At 54.4% G+C, this 27,361-nt stretch overlaps 6 protein-coding genes across 6 annotated transcripts; 4 read left to right on the forward strand and 2 right to left on the reverse strand.

Moving 5' to 3' along the window:
• Positions 1 to 2,188: 2,188 nt before the first annotated feature.
• Positions 2,189 to 6,303, forward strand: CTHT_0022870 (uncharacterized protein; the record flags this gene model as incomplete). Its single annotated transcript, XM_006692688.1, has 3 exons — positions 2,189 to 4,193; positions 4,265 to 4,540; positions 4,598 to 6,303. 3 exons carry the CDS (start codon positions 2,189 to 2,191, stop codon positions 6,301 to 6,303), a joined length of 3,987 nt encoding a protein of 1,328 aa, XP_006692751.1.
• Positions 6,304 to 6,672: 369 nt separating this feature from the next.
• Positions 6,673 to 7,974, reverse strand: CTHT_0022880 (hydroxyacyl-thioester dehydratase-like protein; the record flags this gene model as incomplete). Its single annotated transcript, XM_006692689.1, has 1 exon — positions 6,673 to 7,974. One exon carries the CDS (start codon positions 7,972 to 7,974, stop codon positions 6,673 to 6,675), a length of 1,302 nt encoding a protein of 433 aa, XP_006692752.1.
• A 630-nt stretch (positions 7,975 to 8,604) lies between these two features.
• CTHT_0022890 (uncharacterized protein) lies at positions 8,605 to 9,882 on the forward strand (the record flags this gene model as incomplete). Its single annotated transcript, XM_006692690.1, has 1 exon — positions 8,605 to 9,882. The coding sequence occupies one exon, from the start codon at positions 8,605 to 8,607 to the stop codon at positions 9,880 to 9,882; it is 1,278 nt and encodes a 425-aa protein (XP_006692753.1).
• Positions 9,883 to 10,362: 480 nt separating this feature from the next.
• CTHT_0022900 (uncharacterized protein) lies at positions 10,363 to 12,044 on the forward strand (the record flags this gene model as incomplete). The annotated part of the gene is made up of 3 exons (XM_006692691.1): positions 10,363 to 11,277; positions 11,336 to 11,406; positions 11,510 to 12,044. 3 exons carry the CDS (start codon positions 10,363 to 10,365, stop codon positions 12,042 to 12,044), a joined length of 1,521 nt encoding a protein of 506 aa, XP_006692754.1.
• Positions 12,045 to 13,902: 1,858 nt separating this feature from the next.
• CTHT_0022910 (putative sister chromatid cohesion protein) lies at positions 13,903 to 18,897 on the forward strand (the record flags this gene model as incomplete). The annotated part of the gene is made up of 3 exons (XM_006692692.1): positions 13,903 to 14,244; positions 14,313 to 17,771; positions 17,833 to 18,897. 3 exons carry the CDS (start codon positions 13,903 to 13,905, stop codon positions 18,895 to 18,897), a joined length of 4,866 nt encoding a protein of 1,621 aa, XP_006692755.1.
• A 2,151-nt stretch (positions 18,898 to 21,048) lies between these two features.
• On the reverse strand, positions 21,049 to 22,284 carry CTHT_0022920 (uncharacterized protein; the record flags this gene model as incomplete). Its single annotated transcript, XM_006692693.1, has 4 exons — positions 21,049 to 21,092; positions 21,147 to 21,703; positions 21,759 to 22,101; positions 22,167 to 22,284. 4 exons carry the CDS (start codon positions 22,282 to 22,284, stop codon positions 21,049 to 21,051), a joined length of 1,062 nt encoding a protein of 353 aa, XP_006692756.1.
• Between the last annotated feature and the right edge of the window lie 5,077 nt (positions 22,285 to 27,361).

The raw sequence follows: 27,361 nt of genomic DNA on the forward strand, positions 1-27,361 counted from the left end.
CGGCGTCCGGCGGATGTTGCTTTCCACGAAGGCTCGCCGATCTGCGCCACCACAAGCGCAATGGCCAAGCCACAATGCCACATCATGGAAGCACCGTGAGGACATCGCAGTGCGATACTGTACGGAGCACTGTCCCCAAACCCGCTGGCTTGGAACTTCTGCTTGTTGGCTCGACACATAAACGACAAAGCCTGGGACTGAGCGAGGCTTAAGATCGGGCGAAATACTGGGAACTTATGATGACATGAAAGTTCATCTTGATTCTTGATCTTGACATAACTCTGCTTCTCGATCCCCGCGGCCGATCGCTGAAACCCATCGACGGGCAAGCCCAGGAGGACCCAGTTGGGCTTAAGGGCGATCTCGATCTGCAACCCGGAGTGTCCGATGTAGTGGGGTGGACGTTTGTTCCTAACTCCCTGTTGAGGCTCCCTGTTGAGGCTCCCTGTTAATGAAGAGGCCTGTCCAATTTATGATTATGAATGGAATAGATTTTTATTTTTGTAAATTGTACGTACAAGGCACAACTGTGCACTTCGTACTCGTCACCCAACGCAGACGCAGCTGGCCAGTCCTGGAACGGAGACAGAATTGGAGGCGCACTGTCCACACACTGCGGACACGGAAAACGAGGAAGGGAAAAAAAGGTAAAGGGGGGGGGGAGGGGAAGAGGAAAACAAAGAAACAGACATTCCCGAGCTCCAACGTTGAAACAACACAATATCTTTGAAGGCTTTTCTCCAGCCAACGGCTGCCCCTCACGCTAACAACAAACCAGCCCCAAGGCAGGCGGTTCTTGCGTGCGTTTGCAAGCCGTTTCCTGGTCTCTCTGCGCGCGGCTGTTGTGAAGAGAACAGGAGAAGCAGAAGATGCCAGGAACCCAGGACGGTTGACCTTTTCCCCACTGCGGGCCCCTCTGGGAACCCCGGCCTGCGAACCGATGGTGGGGCGCCCAGATTGCACCCCCCAGGATTAAGCGAGCTTGATTGGCTGGTAAGGGGTGCGGATAACATCATTGTGCATCGACACATCTTCGCCCCGATTCTACGTGGACACTGGACCACATTCTGGACCTCCAAACCTTGGATGGACACGAGAATCAGCGAATGCAAGAGGCCACAGGGCAAAAGGCGATCGTCGGGGAGAAAGGGCAGAAAAGGGGGAGACAGGACAAGAAACAAAAGGTTGCGTGCTTTTGTTATTATCTTGTCAGTAATTATTTCCAATTACTTACTCTCTGCAGTTCAACAATTTCAACTTCATTTTTCTTGTCTTTTTTCCTTCTTTCGTTTTCCGTTTGTTGTTGTCCCCCCCCCCCATCCATCTTCATCCTCGGCATCCCGTATCCATCCGCAACAACAACAACAGCAGCACCGGCACCAGCACCAGCACCAGCACCAGAAGCGTCAACAGCAGCAACAATTACCACCAACAGCTGATCAGCCTATCATCTCGTGTCGCCCCCCCCCCCACCCTCCTCGCACAGAGTGCGTGTTGTGTGTGACGCGGTGTGTACTGCAAAACACACAGAGACCCAAACGTGGCCCGTCCTTTTCTTTCGCTCTCACTCGCTCACAGAGTCTGGCACGCGGGCCATTCCTGTTGTTGTCGGCCATTTTCGGTCTTTGGCTGCGTAATAGTGTGGAAGGCGGCTTGACTGTAGAAAGAATAGGAAGAAGGCATCAAAGTTCGGACTGCACCTACTCGGCCATCGCGAAGCACATCGGCGACATCGGTCCCCATTTTTGCGTCTTCGTGTGAGCCCACAACCCAAAGAACTACAATCCAGACGGCTGGCAGTCGACTGCTCCCTTGATTGATGCGAGTGCCCGCGCAACGAGCATCTGCGCGACAATCTGCGAAAGACTCCCAGCGAACCTGCGAAACAAGCTACGAAGTATCGAGCTAGGTTTAGATTGCCTTCCACACACACACACACACACACACACACACAAAACACAAGGCATTGTCCTTCCATTCACTGCTATACCCCGGCCTAACATTATCTTCCATATCGCCGTCAACACGTACCACACCGGCCACAGCGCCCTGACCGACGTTACCTTCTCCGTTCCACCGTGTCCCCATCTTCCGCGTTTCTCTTTGGACTCCGTCGCCGTCGTATGATCCTCTCGCTATAGTCTATAGTCAGGCAGGCAGGCAGTCAGTTAGTCAGTCAGTCGTCGCCATGGCCGCGTCGGACCAGCCAAAGAAGCACAAGGCTGGCCCTAAGAAGCTTCACAACAGCCACCAACAAAAACGCAATAACAATAAACCCCCCTCCCGCGCCGACGTCGACCTTAACGGTGACTCCAGCCCTGCCAGCACGGTGCCTAGTAGTCCAGCCAGCATCGAGAGCGACCATCACCACTCCCGGTCCTTCTCGCTCAGCGGAGCCTTTGCTCGACACCTACCATGGCGGCATAACCACCACCATACCAAGGAGAGGAACCTGACCCCAGACAGCAGTCTTGGCCAAACATACGCGAGCCACAGCGCTAGCAGCCTGCGTGTTCATCATGGGAGGAGACTGTCGAAGAGCTCGAGGAGGTTGTCGACTGGTTCGCAGTTTGAGTCGGCTGTATCCACCTTGAGCAGGAGCCAGGGCCACAGTCGGCAGCCATCGAATGCGTCGGAGGAGCAGCATCAGCAGTATTTGTTGCAACAACAACAACAACAACAACAACAGCAGCAGCAGCATCTCCAACCGCATCATCATGCTAGACCGTCGCTCTCAGCGTCGGATACCCTCAGCTGGTTGACAACCGGATCGTCGGTGTCATCGTCCTCCTCGTCTGGCCCAATCGACTGGAAGTCCCAGTTTGTGGAGGGCATCGCCCCGCTAGAACCCGATTCGTCTGCCCTGCTGAAGTCAGCCAAGGTCCCATATGTAGTCGTCACACCCGAGTACATCGTCAAACTCAAATCCCGCGCCGATGCCGTGGCATTATTCCCGTCCCTCGAAGCAGCAGCAGCCGCCGCGGCCGGGTCTGCAGGGACCGTCCAAAAGCGTGACAGCGGCGGCCATACCCCAGAGCCAATGCTGGTCATCCCCATGTCTTCCATTGTGGCGGTTATGGTCGCCGAGAGCACCCGGGCAACCTACGGGTTTGAGGTGTGGTGGAGGAGCCCACTTGTCGGCAGTCAGGCGTTTATGAGGTCAGACTTTTTTTTCAGTCAGCCGAACGATTGGAGCGAGACGATGGGGTGTATTGTAAGGGTTATGAGGAATCCAATGCCGAATTTAGCTCTTGGTCCTCAGCAGCAGCAGCAGCAGCAGCAGCAGCAGCAGCAGCAGCAGCCAGAAGTTATGCTGGACTCCCGTCCATGGCAGGATATTGAGCCTTTACTCCTCGTCCGGGTTCATGAGGTTGAGGAACCGAGGTTTGCTCATCAGAAACCGGAGATTTTTCCTGTTGTGCCTCGCGGTCGTACCCGGCGGGAGCTGTTACCGAAGAGCGCCCAGGAGGAGGCGACCCGGAAGCCCCAGGAGTGCCCGGCCTTCTATCTCGTCGTGGGTACGTATTTGTGTCATCTCGTTGAGGTACAGAGGCCGTCCGCAAAGCAGCAACAGCAGGGAGGAAGTGTCATGTCCGGCGACGGGGCTGTGATGGGCGGCGAACCGGTCGTTCAGTACCGTACTTATGGGTTATTAACGCTCGAGAAATTCATCGGCGAGTGGGCCGCCCACGAAGAACGCTTCGTCCTCACCTTCCGCTTACCCTTCCAGCCTCCCGTGACCCTCGAACTTGCGAGCCGACAGCACAGGCAGATTGTACGTGCCTTGGGCACCGCCGACCGCTTCCTCAAGCCCGGCTGGCCGCAATTATGGCAGACGATGGAAATCTTCCACGTTAACGGCCTGCGCGACTGGCCACAGTACCTTGTCGCGCGGGACGACTTTGGGTGTTTTCGCCGCACGCTGGAGGCGTATTTGGCGGCGTACAGGTGTCCGCCGGTCAGGTGGACGATTAATTGGAAGTCTAGGTTCGCGCCGGAGTTTAGGCTGTTGCCGCCGAATAGACGGGCCGGGGAGACGTACTCGGCTTTGCAGATGTTGGCTGTGTTTAGGGCGCTGAGGTATAATGATTATTTTAATGCTTTGTCGTTTCGGGATGTCGAGTTGGAGGTGCTGAGGGGCGTCGTGGATAAGCATGGTGGTTCGGGGAGTGTGGCTTATCTTAACAGGACTTGTGAGTTTTCCTTTTTCTTTATCTTTCTCGTACATATGATTGATGGCTAGAGGCTGACTGCATTATTACAGGCGTCTCTCTGAGCCGTGAGGAGGCTGAAGTGCTCCGGAGCAGCCCCGTGCTGCATCAGGAGTTCCATGCCCTCGCCTACTGCTCGTCGACGATCCGCCAGATCGACTTCACGAATTGCACTCGTCCAGTGTCTTCCCATGCCGGACACTCGCAGAACGGGCGCAGTCTTGAGTTCCTGGCCCCGATTTTGAATCTGCTGAGGTCGGGTGCTACCCGCTGCAACCGACTGCTGCTCAGGGGCAATGCTCTGTCGCGGGCGGATATTGAAGACTTAGGTGAGTTCTACCTTCTCAGTAGAGTCAAGGTCTACCTAGCGAGCTAACGATTCTCAGCCGAAACAATGACTTCCGGCGCCATCCAAGCCCTCGACGTCTCCTCCTGCGGCCTGTCCGACTCCGACCTTCGCACAATGATCGTCACCCCACTCACCAGCCGGGCCCCCTTCCTCGAGGCGCTCTCCATCGCCGGAAACCCCGGTCGTCTGCCTGCCCACGTCCTCTCCGAGCTGCTGCCTTACTTGACCGAGATGCGCGAGCTCAACCTAGCCGGCAGCCTCCGCGGCGACAGCACCGGTGCTCCTTTGCTGCCCCCGGACAATGTCGCGACTCTGGACGCCCTCCAAGACCTCGATCTCTCAGGCTACCACGTCGACGAAGCCACTCTCTCCTCCCTCGAGCGCTTCCTGCACCATCGACACAACGCTCCACTGACTAACGGCCGGCCCCCGGCTCGCCTACGCCGCCTGGCCCTCAACCACTGCGGCATCACAGGCTACCAGGCCGCGCGTTTATTCCAAGCCATCGGGCCGAACCCGACATCGATCATCCTCTGCCTTAGTAACAACCCGCTTGACTACGGCCTGTCAGATCTAACCTCCTTAATCCACGCTGACCCTACCGTTGGCCCTGCCGGGTTGTATCTGGATATGCTCGATTTCCGCGATGAGCGGTCCTACCTCTCTCTCTTGCACGCTCTGACTTCCTCACAGAAGTTGGTTCTACTGAGTCTGGCGGGCACCGCACCCCCTTCAGTGCGAGGCGGCACTGCCAGCGGGGAGCTCGTCTCCGCCCTGCACGGCTTATTTGCGGACAACACCTCCCTCCGCTACCTCGACCTGTCTGGTTTCAGGGGCCGGCTGGATGACGGGCAGTTACCTGCTGGCTTTGGGAAGGCCTTGGCGGGGCTGGCGAACAACTCCTCGCTGACACACCTCCGCCTGAGGAATCAAAACCTCACGTCTGACGATGCCGGAACATTAGGTCGTGCGCTCGCTCAGAACTGTGCCCTCCGCGCGCTGGACGTGAGGGGGTGTGCCGCCACCGGGGGCGGGTTCTTGTCCCTGTCGACAGTGAGGTTCTTGGTTGATTCCCTCAGGCAGAACAGCACCCTCGTCTCGCTGCCCCTGCCTTACAACGAAAGGGAGGCGGTGTGGAGGGGGATTGTGAGAAGCATGCAGAGGGGGAGCACACTCTTTTCCGGGGCATCTGCGGCAGCTATGATGGCGGCGATGGCTGGGGAGGGGAATCATGGAGATCTGGAAGGGGTGGCAGCAGGTCTCTCACATGCGCAGAGCGAGCAGGAATCGCTTCTGCGGGCGTTGCTGGATGCGCAGTTTGCGAGGTTGGATCAGAGGTTGAGGGAGAATAGGGACATTATGGCTATGATGGGGCAGGATTTGGCCGCTCCCGGGGATGCAGAGTTCCGGGGGCCGAGGCATAGGCCGACGGGGAGTGTGGGCAGCGCGGATCTGGCGTTCCCTAGCTCGTCGTTCTCGACCGGCGCCGGGGGCAGTGGTGTGATGGAGGAGGGCGATGATGAGGAAGGGTTTGCGTTCCCGACTGATTTGGCGGCTATTGTGGGGGTGCCGCAGGTTCAGGTACTACAGCCGCAGCAGGAAGAACAGCAGCAGCCAGCTTTGGTAGCGCCTCCTGTGCTGGAGGTTGATGTGAAGGAGACGACGGTGAGGGTCGAGATTGACGAGGATAAGTCGTTTGAAGAGATGATGAATGAGTTCAAGGCTGTTGGGTTTGGGTCGTGAGAAAAAGGGGTCACGCCTCAAGCATAGGTACTTAAGTTTAATATGGGGATTGAAACGGGGGAGAATGGGTACAGCACAGGAGACGAGAGTGTATATAGGTAAGGAGCCTTTGGTTTGTATGATACGGGTGGTTTCAACAATATTGGAGGTGCTGGTTTCCTCTTGGCATCGAGATACCCTCTACTTAATCACCTACTACCTACCTACCTACCTACCTACCTACCTATGTAGATTAATAACAGTAGCATTGCTTTAGTCTGGGTTCTCTTGTTGTTGTGTATTAGACTGTTTTTACGACTATAATGAGTTCTAAATGAATTGTTTATTTCGGGTATCACGGTCATCTTCTGACTCTCCGACACCGATCTCTTACACATCTATGGCTTTAGTCACGGCAGACCCCTTAACCGCCAACCCGCCCCCCGGCCCCTCAACCCACACATCCCAGTCCATCTCCCCTGCGCGCACACCGCGCTTCCAGCCTTTCTTCTTTTGCACGCAAATCCTCAACTCTTCGTCCACATACAACGGTGCCAGATTCCGGTACTCAATCGACTTGACGCGGCTCACTGGCATCTTTTCCTGGCCAAGATCAGAAGAGGAGAGGGAGTCTTGTTGCAAACGATCGAGTGACGCCCTCAGAGCAGACAGCATAAGTACCAGAGTGAGAGGGCCGTGAACAAGCAGATCGCGGTGTCCTTCTACCTCGCGAGCGTACTGCCTGTCGAGATGGATCAGGTGGGCGTTGTAGGTTAGGGCGCTGAAGTGGAAGAGGAGGGTTCGGCTAGGGGTTAGGGGGTAGGTGAAGTCGGGGGTAAAGGGGACTACGTCGCAGTCAGCATAATCCGCAGACGGGGTAATAAGAGCTTTGGTCAGATACCGACCTTTCACAACCTTCCCACTCCCCTCCTTCCCCTCCTTCCCCTCCGTCCCCTCAGCCTCCCTCATAAAAACCAAATCCCTTCTCTCCTCCACCACCACACCCCCTTCTTCCTCCCCTTTAACGGAATACCCCCTCTCAACCTGCACAAGCACTTTATCACCCTTGAACACAACCCCCGGTAAAACTCTCTCCACACACACCACGCCCCGTCCGTCCATCCTCAACGCCTCTCGCCACCCCTCATGAAACACAACTTTTCCCCCGGCCCATACTCTTCGCATAAACGGCTCCCCAGGCCAGTGTGCCGGATCCGTCCCGTCGGGCATGAGCTTTGATGGGGGGAGTTGCAGGGGGAAGTAGACTAGGTGATGTCCCTGCGGTAGTACAAGGGGGTCATGCTCATGCTCTCTGACGGCGTTCTCGGAAGAAGGGCGGGTATTTAGTATCGGATGTCTGGGTTTGAATCCAGCAGAAAAGAGGTCTGGCGCGCAGTCGGCTAGGGAGAGGGTGAGGAGGTGGGAGGGGGTTGGCGAAAGGACGTCGGGGATGAGGGTAGGACGTTGGGTGAGGAATTTTTGCCTGGCTGTGTGGAGATATGAGTCGGGGTTGAAAGGCTCTGAGGAGGAGGAGGAGGAGGAGGAGGAGGAGGAGGAGGAGAAAGAGGGGGTTGTTGAGTGAAAGAAAGCTGAGATAGGGTCGAGGATGAGCCTCGGAAAGGGGATTTGGGGGTTGAGAGATTTGATGAGGAAATGGTGAGGGCGGACGAGGGGGGGTAGCCGGGGCCGCATGGTTGGGTTGGTGTGTGTTATTTGGAATAACTTGAACTTGACTGAAAAAAAAAGGCTACATTGACAAGTTGAATTGAAGGGGGAAGGGTGCTTCAGGACTTTGGTGAGCGTTGAGTTCAGCCTGCGTTTATGTCGATAAGACAGCGGATGAAGTTCAGCAAAGGACATAAAGTACATAAGTGAGTGAGGACTGCCCTGAAAAGGGTTAGGGTTGTGTGTGTTGCACTGCAACCATACTCCTGCTCTACAATACACCACGGCTGCCGGATGAAATTGTGACCACATGCTGATGATCACCTCAGTTCATGTACACCTATCCTTCTACCACATAAACAATAATCAATATGAGCGTGGTTTGGATTCATCCCATCTCATCTCTCGTTCATCTGGTCCGGTCATCCGAGGTTTAAGAACGACGTCGGGACGGGTTAGGGTTAAGAGTTGGCACTTGATACCCGAGTTTCCATTTCGTGAATCCATCCTATCCATGTCTTCAACATCACAAGCAAGAAGGAGGTGAAGTATACTAACTTCTTAAGATTAGTTTTCAATTATTTTTTAAATATTTTTATTATTTTCCTTCGATCTCTAAACATCTACATACTTTAACAGGAATACCAACTTTCTAACATGTCCCGCCGCGCACTCTCCCTCCTCCCCAACTCCGTGCCAACCTCTCGTCGTATCCCTTCAACCCAACTTCCCATTGTATTTACGAGATTCTCTTCATCAACACCCTCCATCACAATCACAAATCGCGGCCGCCGCACTCTCCCAGCCCTCTTCGCCCGCGGCGGTACCTCCAACGGCCTCATCTTCCACGCCGCCGACCTCCCCCGCGACCGCGCCCTCTGGCGCGACATCCTCGCCCCCGCCATGGGCTCGCCCGACCCCAAACATGCCCGCCAGCTTGACGGCATGGGCTCGGGCGTCTCATCGACCTCCAAAGTCTGCATCCTGGAGAGATCAGAGAGGGAGGATGCCGACGTGGATTTCACCTTCGTGCAGGTGGGTATTACAGACGGGGAGTTGGACTGGGCGGGAAATTGCGGGAATATGAGCAGCGTTGTTGGGCCTGCGGCGCTGGAGATGGGGTTTGTGCCTGCGGAAAGGGTACAGGTTGAGAGGGATGAAAGGACAGGGGAGAGAGTTGCGAGGGTGAGGATTTGGAACACGAATACTCGGAAGGTGGTTGTGGCCAGGTTTACGGTCGATGAGGGGATGCCGCCGCGGTTTGTGCCCGAGGGGGATTATGCCATGGCCGGTGTGCCGGGGACGGGGTCAAAGGTGGTATTAAGCTTTTTGAAACCTGGGGGGGCGAAGACGGGGAGGGTGTTGCCGACTGGGAATGCTATCGACAGAATTCGGTTGAGTAATGGGAGAGAGGTTGAGGCGTCGCTTGTCGATGTGTCGAATCCTGGGGTTTTCGTTAGGGCTGGGCTGGATCTGCTGCCGTTTGAGAAGCTTACCGCTGCTGAGGTCGAGCAGAACGAGGCGACGATGAACTTACTCGAGGAAATTCGCCGCGAGGGGGCAAGAATGATGGGCCTCGACCCCGACACACCAAGCATCCCCAAGCTAGTCTTTGTCGACAGCCCCATCCCTTCACAAGGGGAATATCATCATCACCTCCGTTGCCGCGCGCTCTCCATGCGCCAGCTGCACAAAGCAGTACCTCTCACGCTCGGCCTGTGTCTAGGTGCGGCGGCGCGCATACCGGGTACGATTCCTTTCCTCGCCGCGCAGGGCGTCGAGAATAGCTCCGGGCCGGGTAGTGCAACAGTCAGGATTGCCCATGCGAGCGGACTCTTGGAGGTCGGAACCACAATCGACGAGAACGGGGAGCTGCTCTCGGCAGACTTGATCCGCACGTGTAGGATACTGATGAAAGGGGAGGTGTACTACTGAAGGAGGTGAGCTCGGCAGTTCGGTGTCGAGTCCGAACCAGTCGGGGGACTTGAAAAGCACAGGGCTGGGGTCTAGACGCTGCATTTCCCTACTGGCTGGCTCGCGCCAGAGCTTAGATCCCAGGGGCAAGCCGCCGAGCCGGCTGTAGGCGCTGACGTGAGATAACACAGTATGGCGCCCTTGCTCCGGACCGACAGACGAGGATACTAGCCGGTGGATATACGCGGTGTCCAATGACTTTAAGGGCTCACTCAGTGGAGAGCAGGCAGCAGCATTCTGAGAATTCGAGATACCATGACCAAGATTACCAAATGATGCCGATGAGCTATACTCACCAATATGGTTCTTATCTGCCCATGTATCTATCCTTATGTCCGTGATAGACGTCCATGCTACATTTTACCCTGGCCCTGCAATGGCGGCAATCCTATTTTCACTAGTTCCTTGCAGCTCGATCTGGTCAAGATCTGACCCAGCATCATGGATCACTTCAACGCAACAGTCACCAGAGACGGCCAGCTCGTCAAGACCCGCCGTGGCCTGCAAGTGTCCAGGCAGCGATTCAACGGCCTTTCTTTTGTTAACACATATCCCCAGAAATCAACCCCTTCTGCCCCAACCAGGAGTCAACAACGTCGTCCAGGAGTCACGGCAAGCTCATCGCTTAGAGCCCCTCCGCAGCCATCCCAGCCCCTGACGTTCATCTCGGAGACCGGAGATACGGCACGTGAAAGCACCCGGAAACAGGACAATGAAGCTCACAGCACGGGTCAGAGGGCCAAACGACCGCCAAAGCGCAAGCAAAAGGACCGCTCAGAGACTCCTCCCCAGCCCGAGCCACCTCCTATCCGAGCTCCTGGTCCTCCGGCAGATGCCATAACTTCACAACTTGGCTACCATGCCTCCCCGGAACTTTCTGGTTTGTTCAACTTAGACCCGTACCAGCTTTCGACCCCTTCCACAGATCTATCATCATCTCTCAATCTGATGACGACGGCTTCTCCCATCCTAACGCACAACCTCAATCACACCGCCCGCATAGTGTATCCCTTCGAAGGCCTCGTGACCTATAACCCCGCCCGCGATACATCTTTCCTCTCAGTTGTACACTCCGACCCAGCCGTCTTGCAGTCGATTTTTCTCTACGGGAGCATTGCCGACGCAGTACTTCGCTGCCATAAGTGTCCATCCACGACAAATGATGATGACGGCCATTGGGAGAGGGAGAGTGAGATTGACACGAGGGAAGTCACATGTCACGTCTCGAGGGCGTACTTTGTGTTAAACCAACGCTTGGAGTGTCGTGCTAAGGGTGAAGGGGAGGGCGATGTGGAGGGCGATGTGGAGGGCGATGTGGGGGTGATGTTTTGCATTGCTGTGTTGGCTTGGTCGGGAGTAAGTTTACTCTTTGGGTCTCAACCACACTGAGATGCTAACGTAGGTATATATGTAGGCATATCTCGGTCGGCTGGAGGACTGGAAGGTTCATATGACGGGGTTAAAGAAGGTCCTCGACGTGGGAGGGTGTGTAGCGGACTTACCGAAGTGGTTGATCATTGAGATGTATAGGTAAAATAGCCCGTATCCTGCTTCCCTAGTCATGAATGACGGAACTGACACCCTCTAGGGCCGACCTAAAAGGGGCTACCGCCCTCGGAATATCCCCTTACTTACCCTTCATCCGCTTTCATCCTCTAGCTTCCGATTCGCTGCCAGTGGAGCTCCGTTCTCGCACAATAGAAATCGTCACTTCGATTCTTCAACCCCTAGGAATCCATCCAGATGTGGTATCTTCCATGTCCGAGCTCGCCGTTTTCGCATTAGCAGTGCGGCAAGCCAGGCAGCGGCAACAGCTCGTGGAAAACAGAGTCGTGTTCGACCCGTACGAGTTCGCAGAGGAATGGCTGGGGATTTTTCATGAGCTGCTCACTCGGCCGAACCCGCTCCAGAGTCGTGATGATAAGGAGGAACGTTCTGACTCTGCTGTTTTGGAAGGGGAGAAAGTTATCACAGGACACCTAGAGCGCGCCTTAAGGGTTGCAGGTTTACTGTTCTTGAGGGTGTTGTTATCCGATTGGCCGCGAAATCTGGGGGGGAGAAGGGGCATTGCTCGGAATGCTGCAGGAGGGACTGCAGAAGGTTGTTGGCTGGGTAATAATTGATGACAAACGTGAAGACTTGGGTCATCTGAGAAAATGGTTAGGGAGCCACAAGGAAAATGATGATTGTGAAAAAGGAGCAGCAAGACCAAATTTTACTTGGGACTTGGTAGAAGATTTTAGGCAGGGAGAGGAAGAACGCCCTGGGAAGAAAACCCACGCCAACTTGGTGCCTGCCATCATTTTCATCTGCCTGATCGGCAATCATATTTCACTCACCACTGGTGCTGAAAGAAGAAAAGTCCATTCATTGCAGACTCTGACAGATATGAAGTCAGAGCGAGCACCCTTGCAGCTTGATATAGACACAACCCTAGGAGCATCGCAACCAAACTCAAGATACTCCCTTCGACCACGATCAATAATATCCTGTCCAACGAAAATTGTCACTCCGCCAACATTTACCCCTCAACACAACACTTCAAACAGAGGACCAGGTTACCAACCCACAAAAGACGGTAGCCAGAAGGCTCAAAGTATGCACTCCATCTTTCGTGCCTCCTCACGCAACATCCTTGGTCTAGAGAACCAAGGGAATGTGGATACGTGTGTCACAAATGAAGACCTGGCACTGGCTAAGTTATTTGGACTAGGCTGGCTGTTTGACGGTGCATGCTTGGGAATGGAAGAGAAAGATATAGAACAAGAACAGCGGCCAGAGAAACAGAAGGATAAAGGGGGTGTGGATGAGAATGAGCATCTGAGGACATTGTTAAGGAGAGTTGTCACTTAGCTAGGGTACAAACCAGCAAATGGACGTTGAGAATTGAAAAAGATTGGTGATTACCTACCTAGATAACTTTTCTGAGTTGACAGCACGAACAGGAGAACACCTCCTTGTATGTTTACAAACATTAAATCTCAGGGGTTATAGCCACTACGGCAGCCTGAGAACAGCTAGTAAGAACCTAACCTGCTGGCGGTTTAGACAGGCTAAAAATCAAAGATAAAAATGAAGATAAAATTTAGGAAAAAAAAAAGTACAAACAAAATTCTTATGTCATTTTTCTTAAACAACAATCAAAGATGGTAGTGAGGCCGAGGAGTGCGGCATCGAGGGCCTCTGGGCCTGAGTTGAAATCAGAAGCTGGAGTCATGTTTTTGGCGGACCCACCCACGAGGACCCACCCACGAGGACCCTTGGCGGTCGGCCGAACTGCTTGTGCGGGCTCCTTGATTATGCGAAATCCACCAATCGCAGCCCGCCGTTCCAGCCCAAAGGATCCACCATCCCGCCTTGAGGATCAATGCTCGCCTCCGGTGCGACGCGATTCGAAGCGCGTAGCGCACCTGCGAGTTGCAACTCGCATTCTGGAAACATAGACAGCCGTCCTCCACTCCACCTTTTCGAATTATTGTGGTTATTCTACTCTGATTTTCGACCCGGACACTACACTCAGCATTACACGCTGCCCAACCTCGACCCCTCCGACGACGTGGTCGACGGCAGCCCAGCAACTCATCGCATATTTCGTATTCTGTATTCTGCCTCATGAATTGCGCGCATCCACGACCCCTCCCACATCGTCGCGCAATTCTGTCTCGATCCTGACCTGACCGGGTTGCTTTATTTTTTTTTTTCATCCCCCGCAGGTTTCATCATCCCCGGAGTTGACGTGTGTGGTGTTGGTGCGAGTGCCGAGTGCCATTTTCTGGACAACATCTTCATATCCATCGTCGTCGTACCCCCAAAAATCGACGAATCAGTCTCTCTAATCGGTATTTTACCATCACATTACGAAACGCGCGCGCTACTACTGCATTGTCGTGGTGTGCTCCGAGTCGACCCATCGACCGTCCCTACGACTTCGCCGCCCCTCCTCTAACCGTCGGCGCAAGCCATTGGGATCCATTTTGCGCCATGGCGCCCCGCAGGAGCGCGGCCACTGAGGCCGAGGAGCAGCAGGAGGAGGATGCTGGCACCGTCCAGCTGCAGTTCGACGAGCCGCTGTCCTGGCGCCCCGGCAAGCCCATCCCTCTCGATACTCTCCTCAAAAGACTCGACCGCCTTACGAAGGAGCTGTCCGAGCTGGACCAAGAGACCATCGATACGTCCTCGCTGCAGAAGGTCGCAAAGGAGGCCGCTTCCCACCAGCTGCTCAACCACAAGGACAAGGGCGTGAGGGCATACACCGCCTGCTGCATTGTCGACATCCTCCGCCTCTGCGCCCCAGACGCTCCGTTTACTCCGACCCAGCTGAAGGTAGATTGCCAAATGTTTTGCTCAGCCATGGAGGAGTCTCTTTGGTCTAATGTGTGCTCTGTCAACAGGACTTTTTCAATCTCACCATTACCTCCATCATCCCCGCCCTGTTCGAACCCTCCCATCCCTATAACAACCAGCACAAGTATGTTCTGCGCTCTCTCGCCGAGATCAAGAGTATTGTTCTGCTTCTCGACGTCGACGGGCATGAAAACCTGCTGCTTCACCTGTTCTCTACCATCTTCGATGGCGTATCCGGCTCCAAGACCCCATCCGGCGAGACCATCGCCAAGGATGTCCAGTTCAGCATGCAGGAACTCCTCGGGGTCCTTATCGAAGATGCCGGAAGCCTGCCAGCCAAGGTTGTGGATGTTATGATGGCTCAGTTTCTCCGCGCTGCCGCCCCGGGAATCGGCAGGGACAAGCACAACCACGTGCAGCTAGATGAGAACCAGGCGACTCTCCTGGCTAAGGAGGAACCCGAGGCCTATCAGATCGTCAAGCATCTGTGCCAGGCGTACCCCGACAAGATGTCTCGCTTCGTGAGCCAGTATTTCAGCGATGTGATCGTCGATGCTACTCCTTTTCCCGGTAGCCGTGACAAGGATGGAGAAGGTTCCGACGAGGAGGAAGCTCCCCAGGGCCCGTCCGAGGCAGATTTGCGGGAGCTTAAGAAGGCCCATACCTTGATTCGTGAGATCTGGAAGGCTGCTCCTCAGATCCTGCAGAATGTCGTTCCTCAGGTCGACGCCGAGCTGTCTGCCGACAATGTACATCTGCGCCAACTGGCCACCGAGACTCTGGGTGACATGATTTCGGGTATTGGTGCCGCCGGTCCTCCTCCGCCACCGGTGCTGGACCCCGCTGCCTACCCTCCTCTCAGGCTGGAAGACGAGGACCGGGCAGAGAGCGCCCCTGCCAACATCCTGACGACGCCGATGTCGTCCATCTCCTTTCCGCAGACCCACCGTTCTACCTTCCTGAACTTCCTCAGCAGGAAGAACGATAAGGTGGCCTCCATCCGTGCTGCCTGGACCACGGCTGTGGGCTACATCCTCGCTACCTCGGCCGGTGGTATTGGCCTGGGACGTGACGACGAGAACACCCTGATTGAAGGCCTTGGTGAGAAGCTCTCAGATAGCGACGAGAAGGTCCGCCTGGCCGCCGTCAAGGCCATCGAGTGCTTCCGTTTCCGGGATGTCATCCTCAAGTTGGGCCCCAAGGGAGGCGTCAACAAGGAGGGTTCTGTCCTGTCTACCCTGGCCGACCGCTGCCGTGACAGGAAGCCGGCTGTCCGGGTGGCCGCCATGTCCCTGCTGGCAAAGCTCTGGGCTGTTGGTACCGGCGAGCTGCTCGCTGGTCACGAGGCTGTCACCGCGGCTCTTGGGGGCGTGCCCAGCCGTATCTACAACGCTTTCTACGCCAACGACCCCGAACTCAATGTCCTGCTGGACCGCGTCATCTACGAATGCCTGGTACCCCTCTCCTATCCTCCACAGCCTAAGAAAGAAAAGGGAGCATCTAAGAGTGCCATTGGCTCCAATGGGACTTCCCAGCCTCAGGCCAGCTCGGCCTCGGCGCTGGACGAGAACGCGGTCCGGGCAGAGAGGATACTCCTGCTCGTCCGCTCTCTCGACACGACTGCCAAGAAGGCCTTCTTCGCCATGCAGGCCAGGCAGCCGCAGTTTGCCCACGTCCTGGAGACCTTCATCAAGCAGTGTGACCTGTACAACGGTGGTGTGATGGACAACAACGCCGACAAGATCTCGGCTAACCTCCAGAAGACCATTAAGTATATCGCCCAATTCCTGCCTGATGAGACCAAGACCACCCAGGAGCTGTACCGCTTTGCGAAGGCCAACGACCGCCGGAACTACAACCTGATCCGCTATGTGGTCGGTCCGGAGCATGATTTCAAGACAGTGCACAAGGCACTTAAGGAGTTGATGAAGCGCATCCAGTCCAGCAAGGACCCATCCGTCCGCGACACCCTGCTGCCTCTCCTGTATCGGTCTGGTTGCCTCATGTTCAACCGCAGCCATCTGGCTACTATCATGGAGTACTCGCGGTCTGATAAGGATGGTCTAGGTCCTGCTGCTCACGAGATACTCAATGAAATCTCGCAGCGCAATCCGGACCTGTTCAAGACCCATATCGGCCAGCTGTGCAAGGACTTGGTTGATCAGGCTCCCACAGCGACCAAGCCAAATGACCCTGTCGTCGTCGAGACTCTTAAGGCGTGCTCGGCATATGCCCGCAAGTATCCTAAGGACGTCCCCGGCGAGCGGGACTTCACGCGTACCATGATCAACTATGCCCTCTACGGCCAACCTCCCAAGGCCGCCAAGTACGCCGTCAACATCCTGTGCTGCAAGAAAGACGAGCGTAGTCAGGTTAGCGCGACCGAGCTGCTGCAAAAGACGCTCAAGGATTGGGAGTACGGCACGCCAGGCTCCCTCAACAAGCTGACCGCCATCAGCCAGCTCGAACTCCTGGCCCCCAAGGTGACGGAGGATGAGGACGAGAGGATCCTCAACATCACCGTGCAGCAGGTCCTTCTTGAGGTGCGGACTAACGCCAAGGGGGACGACCCTGACTGGGTCGATGATGCCGATCTAGACGAGGAATGCCAAGCCAAGTGCATCGCGCTCAAGACCCTAGTCAACAGGCTGCGCAGCATGGAAGATGTGAGTGAAGCCAAGGAGAAGGCAAAGCCCGTCTGGAAGCTGCTGATGAAGCTGGTCACTGCCAAAGGTGAGCTGTCAAAGAAGAAAGAGACGCCCAAGCACCATCGGTCGCGGCTCAGGCTGTTGGCTGCGCAGTTGCTCCTCAAACTGTGCACGCAGAAGCATTTTGATGATGAGTTGACCCACACCGACTTCAACGCGCTTGCGTTGACGGCGCAGGACGCGGTGCAGGAGGTTCGGCATGGGTTTGTGCGCAAGCTGCAGAAGTATTTAGCAGATAACCGGCTGCGGTCACGGTTCTACACAATCTTGTTCTTGCTTGCGTTCGAGCCCAACACCGAGTTCAAGCAGCGTACTGAGACATGGATCCGCTCGCGTGCCCGCTACTTTGCCGACCTCAAGCAGAACGTGCTCGAGTCGACTATGGCCCGGCTGCTGTCACTGCTGGCCCATCATCCAGATTACAACAGCTCTGATCTAGACGAGCTGGTGGACCACGCGCGGTACCTGCTTTTCTACATCAGCCTGGTTGCAACCGAGGACAATTTGGGTCTGATCTACAAGTATGCGGAGCGCGTGAAGCAAACACAGGATGCGCTGGACCAGGGCAGCGATCGGCATCAGGTGCTGAGCGACCTGGCGCAGGCAGTCATCCGTAAGTGGCAGGAGAAGAAGAACTGGGTGCTGAATGTGTACCCGGGTAAGGTCGGCCTGCCGGTGGGCCTGTATAGTGCGCTACGGTCTCACGATGAGGCACAGCAGATTGCGGAGAAGCAGTTTGTGCCGGATGGGATTGACGAGAAGTTGGATGAGTTGTTGAGGGCTATGGAGAGGAAGAAGGTACGTTTACCATGGCTCTCCTACGTTCATCCAAGTCGATAAGATGCTAACACTCTTGCAGAAACGCAAATCCGTTGACACAGGCGACTACTCCGCCAAGCGCCTCAAGGTCCAACAGCCCAAGACGACCTCAGCTGACTCCGACGAGTCGGGCAACGAAAAACGGCCAGCCAAGAGCCGCTCCTCCAAGAAAGCTGCCTCTTCTTCCTCGGGCTCTAAGCCCAAGAAAACACCCAAACCGAAAAAGACCCGTGAACCTTCCCCCGTCATCCCCGAGTCAGAACGCCGCCGCAGCTCGCGCGCCCGTCCTAACCTTTCGTATGTCGAGCGCGATTCGGAGGATGACGACGAGGAGATGTTGGATGGGGTTGCAGAGTGGGAATATGTGGATGAGGAGGCTGAGGAAGGCAGTGGCGGGGAGGGAAAAATTGAAGAGGAGGAGGAGGAGGAGAGTGATGATGATGATAGTGATGATGATAATGTGAGGTCTTCCAGGAGGGGGAAGAAGGCTAAGCGGCAGATTGGGAGGGTTAGTCGCCCGAGGGTAGCTGTTAAGTCGAAGGAGGCGACTACTGAAAAGAATGGTGCTGCCGCGGCGAGGGAGGATAATGATTCAGGAAGTGAGCTGAGCGAGATTTCATCCGAGGAGGTTGGAGATGTCGAGATGGAGGATGTTGGGGGGTCTAAAGAGGAAAGGGGGGCATCTCCTGAACCAGAAAAGGAGATGGAAGTTGTTGAACATGGAGAGGATGGGAGGGAGCATGGGGAACTTGAGCCCGAGCCCAAGCCGGAGAAGTCTTCCCGCCCGACAAGGGCTGCGAAGCGGAAGCAAGCTGCTGCTACGGTGACCAAGCTACCTGACCGTTCTCGGGAGGGTCGGAGCAGACGGAGTGCGGCTGCCGCTGTTAAGGATGATGAGCAAGAAGAGGAGCAGGAGAAGGGAGAGAAGGAAGAGGCTGAGCAGCAACAAGCAGAGGGAGAAGAAGAAAACGGAGAAGAAGAGGAGAAGCCTGCTACAAGAAGGGGTGGCCGTGCCAAGGAGACCAAGGCGTCTTTCAAGGCTCAGGACAAGGACACTGAGGCCACAACGAAGGGCACTAGGAGGAGTGCACGTGGGAGGAGGTAATTTTTGTTATTGTTGTTGTTGTCGTCGTCGTCGTCGTCGTCGTCGTGAGTTCGATTCTGATAATGCCGAAGGTGAGAGAGGATCTGCTAGATGCATGGACGAAGCAGTCAAAGTGGAAGTTGTTCAATTAATGGTCGGTTGATCGATCGATAGGTTCGGTATTAGGGCAATGCAATTCGTACATGCTACGTGTTCTACATGGGGACGGGTAGTCGATTCGAGCAGGAAGGGCAGGAGAGAAGAATGTTGTTGCGTTGATTGATTCATGAAATGGCATCATTCCCCCTTCTACCTCCCCCCATGTGTCTAATATGCTTATTCTATTTTATTTATTGTTTTTTTATTTTTCTTTTGCAGTTTCATTGCTTGGTACATTGCTTGATTGCAGTTGGCTTTTTCCAGCACCATATCTGGTACTATCCTGGCTTGGTGTAGTTTGCTTACTTGTTTGCTTGGTTTGTCCCTTGAGCATAGTACGTACATATTGACATTGTTGCTACTCGACGGACTCGTATGTGTTTGCTGAGTGTCTTTGAACGTGGGTTTGGGCTCGCCTAGTGAAAGTATACATATCTTGACCGGTAATAAGGCCCAGGCTGGTCAAACAGCGAGGTAGCTTAGTTTGCTATGCAACATCTTGGATCAAGACCGAAACGTGATCAACTGTGATATTTACTTAAACGGGAGACTCCGCTTGTTCTCCCATGTTTGTCGGTGCTCTCCGGCATTGTTACACATGTGTATGGTTGTGCGACACGTAGTTGATAAAGCCCGAACACAAGGCTCGGGAGACAATCGGCGGGGACTTCGTGTACAACATTCGTGAAGGGGAGCATCGGCTGGAATGTTGTGGACCATGGGCATCTATCACTTGAACATCATGAGAATACGAAATGTGGTAAAACGGAATCAATTCAACTAGAAAAGACAAACACCTAAAACCGCTTGGTATATACCACGCACGCACCATCACCACCTGACTCACCATTTTCCGTCATCTACCTTAGGCCCTCCTCCATCCATCGATCCACTCATCCATCATTTCCGTCAAGCCATCTTATCCATCCAACCAACCATCCATCAAATTATCACTACCTCCCATAATTCATCCAACACCAGATTCGATTCCCCATTTCTCCCCTCCTTCCCTCCCTTCTCACCAGGTCCGACGCAAACCATCATGCCACAAATCCAACCTCTCTCTCTCCCCAGTAAAACTCCTCCAATCACACCATGTCCAAATTGAGGAAGAAGCCATATGTAGATAGCCCTTCCCCGTCAACAGAAAATGAAAACCAATGCTCTCTGTCCCAGACACGTAGCTAGACACACGCAACTCAACACAACACAGGTAAGACGAATAACAAAAGGGAGAAAGAAAAAAAACCGGATGGATAGATATGAGGAAAAGGGGGGAAATCATACAAGGCTTAAACAGAAAAAAAAATCGAGAGGCAAAGCTGGCAAGGCAACAGAGATTCATTATTAAAACATAATACTGATCCATCCATCCGTCCATTCCGTCCCCTCTCGCCTAGCATAGAGAACAAGCCAACCAAGAACCAATAACGACAACTGGAAAAAAAATTGAACGTTTTCCCACCCACACCTCATACTGAAAATTCTCATGGTAGCAGCAGTAGTTAATTTGTATGGTTAAAAAAGAGAGGAAAACACTTCGCTCCGCTTTCTCATCGATCGAGTCCGACCCAGCCAGGCCCATCCATTACCATATTTTTTGATATTGTTCTTAAGTTGGCAGGCAAAAGCAAGGCAGGCTCCAAACTAGAGAACAGCAAATCTGGCTTTTTTTTCTGTGACACTGGCAAGGCGCGAGAGAGGCAGGAGAGAGAGAGAGATGGTCTTATTTTAGGGGGGGGGGAGTTGGCGTCGGCTGGTGATAAAGAGGGGAAAGAGGGGGTATTTTCTTTGCGCGGTAACTCCGGATAATGCACCCGAAAAGACTCGGCAGAAAATTAATCCGGTTCTTTTTTTTCTTGTTTCATGAAGTATTCTTTTCCGCTCATCCTTGCGTGCAATTAAAGTCCGGGAGGGGGTATCTTCGATAGCCAAGTATTCACAGAGCAGAGGCAGAGACGGCTTGTTCAGCCGGAATCGGAGCGTCATTGTGCAGGATCGACCTGCATAGACTTAGATGAGACCGCAGAGACGGAGGTTCTCCTGGATGATGATGTCTGGAAACAGTTAGCAAGTAAATTTTTGGAACTGAGAAAAACTTGGGAGCTTACCATTGACCGCAGCCATGACAAAGCGGATCTGGGTCGTGTCGGTGGCACAGGTGAAGTGCGTGTAGATCTGCTTCGACTCGTGCTGATTTAATGAGACGAAGCGGTTCAGGATGTAGTCGCAAGCAGCACCGTAGTCGTCGCCACCCTCGTAGTCGGGGAAGTAGTTCTTCATCGGGCTGACGGGCAGCTTCTCCTTGAAACGGTCGATCTTGTTGAGGAAGAGAATGATGGAGGTCTTGATGAACCACCTCGAGTTGCAGATGGAGTCGAACAGAGTAAGGGCCTCCTGCATACGGTTGACGGTCTCATCCTCGAACAGCAGCTGGTCGTACTCGGAGATAGCGACCAGGAAGAGGATCGTCGTGACATTCTCAAAGCAGTGGATCCACTTCTTGCGCTCCGACCGCTGGCCACCGACGTCGAACATGCGGTAGGTGAGCTCGCCAATAATGAACGTCGTCTCGGTGATACCCGTCGTCTTAACACGCGACCGCAGAACGTCCTGGTCGTTGGGCATGTAATCGGGCGCAGCAATACGCTGGATGTTGTCGAAGTAGCTGGTGGTCTGTCAGCGACGAGCTCCGAGGGATTATGACGGTGAGAGCAACTTACTATTTGGCCGAGTCGTTGAGCTGGTATTCTCTTGACCGCGCGAAGCAAGCCTGAACACCAGCATCCTTCCAGAGGGCCTCGATGGCGTTTCCGACCTCCGGCGGCAGAACGTCTCCCTCGATCTGAGCTGGTTGCATGAAAATGGTCTGTACGTGGTACTCCATGCGGGGATCGGCCAAGGGGATCTCGAGTGACTCCATGGCCTCGAGGATGACGCGCATCGACTGGACCGTGTTGCTGAAGATGATTTCCTTGAAGGACTCGCGCTCATCGCGGCTATAGCCACCCTCGTGGATAAGCTTCATCTGCTTGAGGATGGTAGACTTGCCGGATTCACCGGCGCCTGTGCAGACTTGTTAGCATGCCTACGCGAAGCAGTCTCTCGATGGTCGCGTCGGCAGCACGTACCGAGAAGCAGCATCTTGATCTCATTGCGCTGCTGCATGCGATCCCTCTTCAGCTGGTTCTCAATCTCGTCGTTGCGGGCCTTGCCCTCCTTATCCTCTGTGCTCATTCCACAGCCCATCTTGACTGATTGTTGCTGTAAATCACACTAAAATGAAAGGTAGGGTAACTGGTATTGGGTCGAAAAGAGGGTATTATGTCTGCTGATGGAACGCGTTGGTCAGTAAACTGAGCGGTGGACGAGTTCAACTGCGTGTGGCCACTGTCCCGGGGACGGTGCGCGATGCCCTTTCGCGTACGGAGCTGGGCCGATCAACCGACTCCGCCTTTAACAGCGCCAGTCGCGTCGGATGGGCGATCGGCAACGACAATTGCAGCGAATTGCCGCGTCGCGCCCGTCGACACGACAGCAATTGGCATTGGCACAGGCACGATGCTCGCATCGACGACTATGGCATAGGTCGCATCATATGCACACTCACATTCTGCTAGTACTCGTAGGGAGCTAAGTAGGGGTCGTCAACCGAGTCTTTTTTTTTTTTTTTTTTCTTCGCGACAGCAAGCGAACCCGCTATTAAGACTCTCGGAGGGGGGGCGAAAGAAGGACGAACAAAGGGAAAATTGGAATAAATAATGTCGAAATCGAAAGCGCTGGCGGCAAGGCGAAAACAAGCAGGACGATCGCCAAAGAGGACGATGGGCACCAGGACGGTAGCGGCCTCTGGTCACACTCACTGGGAACCTGAGAGGCGTTGAGGTGAATGGTGAGTGGTTTGGCGGAACGGAGGTTGACGAGGGAAAGCGAAGGGAGGAGGGCGTGTGGTCGTGCGTGGTGGGAGGGTGCTTCTGTTAATGTGAAGGGAACGCGGAGCTCTTCACGCTGAATTTCGGGGGGCACGCAGAGGCCCTGGTCGTCCCGACGAATCACCATTCGCTGCATGCAGGAGTAGTGGAGCCCCCAAGATTCCTTGGAGAAAAACGAACAGGGGATGCCCCTGGTTGAGCGTGACCGACGTCTCTAACCATTTTCTGCCTTCCTTTGCGCCGTTCCATCACCAGTTTTTCGCACGTTGCCTGGGCCGCGACCTGAGCAGATATCGCCCGGGGCTGCACTCTCCTGCCTGCCCTGTCCCGGCCGCAGCTGGACCTACAGCGCCGACGAGGGCAAGCAGATAAACCTTCTACCGTTGTTTTTGTGCCCTTTCGACGCCCACAGCCCGCGCAATGGCTTGTCCAACCTGGAGCCATCAGCAGATCCAATGGATCATTGCCCCTAGGGACCCAGGGCCCAGCGAGCCACTGAGGCCAGTGCAGGTCGCAGCACGCGCAGGCTTCCCCCCAGGTTTTCGCTCTTTTTGCTGTTTCCAGGTCCTGTTTTCAGGCTCCCCCACCCCTGGCCCAGCACCAGATTTCAGTGGCGCCTCCAACTAGCGGGCACCACCCTTGCTAACCGAAACCGTCCGGCGAATAATGAATTATCAAGCACCGCCAATCCGACATGTCATGCGTTGCAAGATCGGTAAACTTTCAGCCGTCGCCAGCAGCTCGCAGCCTGATCATGCCGTCTTTTTGACGATTGATGCAGATAGTAACAGACAGCATCCGGATAGTATATATGTGAGGAGTCATCCCAGCGACGGCGCACTCCCGCCGACCGCTTTGTCTTGTTCGAACCTCTCGCCGCCACCATCTCGCGTCCACTCACGTATTTGTCTTGTTCTGCGACTCCGTCCACAGCCAACTAGACAGCCAGACACCTAGCCGGCGGCGTCGCCGTTGATTGCGGTGATGGCCAGCATTGTGCCGATGAATGGAGATGATATGAGATTTGCCTAGGTTAAACTCGCAAAACAGGCACGCCAACAATAACAACGAGTGAACGATCTCCCAGCAGGGCTCTGCTCTGCGAGATCCGAGGCCCCTTTGTCTGTTTTCCCGCCCAACGGCCCTACTAACGGCTCATCATCAGCAACCGTTTCTTTCTTCCAGCTTTTCATCAGCCTGATATCAGTGAACATTGAGCAGTACGGCAGCTTAGCTGGTGTTTCAACAGCTTCCAAAGCGCTGATCGCCGCCGGGAAGGTCCCTGATAGCTGTCTCGGAGCTTTCCCTTCAAACATGATTCTATGTGTTTCTGCTCTAAGCCCACTGACTAGGCGATCACTGGGAAACAATTGCTTTCAGGTCAGCAATCCCCAGGCATTACTTTTCGAGAAGACAAAGACATGATATCGCCAGCAGCGTTTAGCCCTCGTCACCAAGCGACCTATGCTGCTTATACTGTTTTGTAGCGTTTCCCTTTAACTCCGATGCGACCACACTACATACATATCCCGTTGCATATAGGCGAGCTTTCCGGCGTTCCCCCTCAAACCTCAATTCCCGGGCTTAATGGGGTGTGGTGGTGGAGCCCGGCTCCGTCCGACCTCCAGAAACCATACGACAAAATTGGCACCGAGTGCGGCCGTGGCCACGGATGCCCGTCTTTTCCAGTTCTTCGATACTCCAAATTTTTCTACAATTTTTGCAAGCTTAGATCATCATGTGCGCTAGCGACGAGGGAGATCCTTTGACTCTAAGAGCAAAAGAAGTCGGCGGGAAGACGAGATGGTTGATTGATTTTTGCGCGTTCTGGCTTTGGAAGACAGTGAACTGTGGCCAAACCCATTCGGAAGTGATCCAGCAGTGGGGTCTGAGTAAATGCAACCCGGCCGTGCCCCTGGTTTCATGAGCGCCCCCGGCGAACGCCAGCCTTTCTTGGGCGGCGATTCTTGGGTTTTGGGGGAATTCCCGCCGCTGTTGTTGTGGTTGATCTGTGCTTCAGGGACGAAACAAGGTCGGTTCATGCGACCTTGGGACCCTATGAGACCGATGTTTTTCTCCAGACGCCCTCAAATTAGCCTGGGGACTCGTACGAGTGTAAGATCCGTCTTTTGATGGTTGTATCGGCTTTCTGGGACGCGCAAATCTCGCGCAGGCTCATGGATCTGCGTATCTTCCTGCGCCAGGTACCAACGGTACCAGCAGCAACACCCCAGATCCCAAGATCCGATGGCCTTTCCCATCTGGCTCTCACCCATGTGCCGAGGAGGAGCTAAACGCTTACGCCCTGTGGCCTTTGTCCGGTTTTAGTTTGATATCGCGATCTTGAAATCCATGAAAATGGCTGGTGTTCTCCATCCCTTTTCCCCAGCATCCAGCTAGCTCAGAACAGCCTAAGCACCATCTCAGTCACGGCGAGTCCAGATTTGTAAGCAGTCACAGCAGGTGTTGCCTTCAAGATCCTCTCTCTCAAGAGGACGAACTCTGCAAAATCCACACGCTGCCGCAAAGGTAGCATTCCCCTTGCGGTAGTTGCAGCAGGTAATAAACCAGGGCTCGCCACCGCCGCCGCGCTAATGTAGTGTCCTGGCTACGTGCATATCTAGCTCAATTCATCCAACGCAGGTCCAAGAAAAAAACCGTTTCTCTGCTTGCCCTGCCCTGCCGACCGGCAAGCGACGAACGACGAGCGACCAGCCAGTGGTAGAGGATGCAAGATTTCGCCTGGGCTACGCATGGCTCCTGATCTGCTCGCTTAGGTGGATCCGCACGCCTTTTCCCTTCCTTTCCCCCCCCCCTGACTTTGGTGGATGAGGTTATCGCATCTCCACCGGCTCGTCTCTGCGTGTCTCCCTTGCAAGTTGCCTGATGCTTCAAGTGAGGTGGGTAAGGTACATAAGGATCCGTACTGCACGGCTGGGATAGCTTTGCAGAGTACGTAGCAAATTGACGTCTCTTTGCATATGAAAATTGGATAGATGAAAGACGGAGTCGATTGGATATAGCTGAATCAACACATAAAGGAAGTCTACCTAGGTAGTCAACTGGTGGACAAGAAACCGATGAGGATCAGTAAAGATGGAGATCGGAATGGAACGGAGGAGGGGGGCATCGTCATGTGTCTTCAGCCCTTTCTTTCAACAGGAAGCCGTTCATCCCTCGTTGACGATGTCCCTACGTCCCCCTTCCCGCGTAGGTGCATACATAACATCAGGATTGGCTTCAAAAGGACGCATCAAAACCAAACGGATAGGATGTCGGCGGATAAAATATGCAGGCTGCAGAAGCCGCTGACCGACCCGACAGCCAAACCGGAGAAGCAGACACGCACAGCGGCTAGCCAAGCAGTGCTCATCTCATTTCTCAGCTCTGCCCACTCCCATCATCCACTCGGCTTACGGGAACTTCGGCATCACCGCAGACTGACCATCTTCAAATCCTCCCAACTGTAGCGACCAAGCCGAGCCTGCTGTAGGTACATGCAGCCCACATTGCACGACAGGACTTGCTTTGGGTTTGCCTGCCGGCCGGTCTGTCATGTCTGTTCGAGTGCGGTAGACCAATCACCATGCAGAGGATTTCCTACAACCATTGCGGTGGCGACAACGCTTCTGCGCTCCAGATAGCCCAGAGGTTTCACGCTTCCATTCCCCCATTTTGGGATCACACATCCGTCGCAGACAGGTAGATCACAAAGAAAGGCAGACAGGGCAGGGTAACCAACCGATCTGCGAGTTGTCTGTTTCGAGGCACACCTCTAGATTAATGATTGACACTTCACCACTATTACACCAGACCCGTTTGAGCGCCGGTATTTGGTACGCTTTGACAGTATGGCTGTGCCAACTGCCGGGACTAGTGATGTCCCATCTGGTGATGATGTCGGGCAAGGCATTAATAGGGATATTCATCCATCCATCTAGCTTGCTATCATACCCAAGATCTACTGTTTGCCCAAGGCTTTGGTTGATTTAGAAGAGAATGGCACCCTACAACCACTTACAAGTATCTTCATCATTAGCAAGAGACGACAATGTAGACAACCTGCGAAAGAAAAGCGGGGTTACCATCCCCTCCTTCCTCCTCTCGCTTTTCCCCAATCACTAGTCACAAGCAGGCCAAGCATTCCGGCAACGAGTCAAAAAGCGCATGGTCATCGAGTATCGATCAGCAAACTGCAAGATCAGATGGTCCTAAACCCCTCACTGACAATCACAGGGACACTAGCATGGAAGGGGCAATGTTCCAGAAGCTTTGGATGGAACCACCACCACTCATCAAGGCTCGCGGCATTGGCTGGGAGGTGCGGGAGCCTTCTTCCGTGTCTTCCAATAACAAGTTAATCCGCGCCACGGCTTTCTCAGTGTGTGGGATCG

The sequence above is a fragment of the Thermochaetoides thermophila genome (genome assembly GCF_000221225.1).
Source record: "Thermochaetoides thermophila DSM 1495 unplaced genomic scaffold scf7180000011816, whole genome shotgun sequence".
Classification (NCBI taxonomy): domain Eukaryota; kingdom Fungi; phylum Ascomycota; class Sordariomycetes; order Sordariales; family Chaetomiaceae; genus Thermochaetoides; species Thermochaetoides thermophila.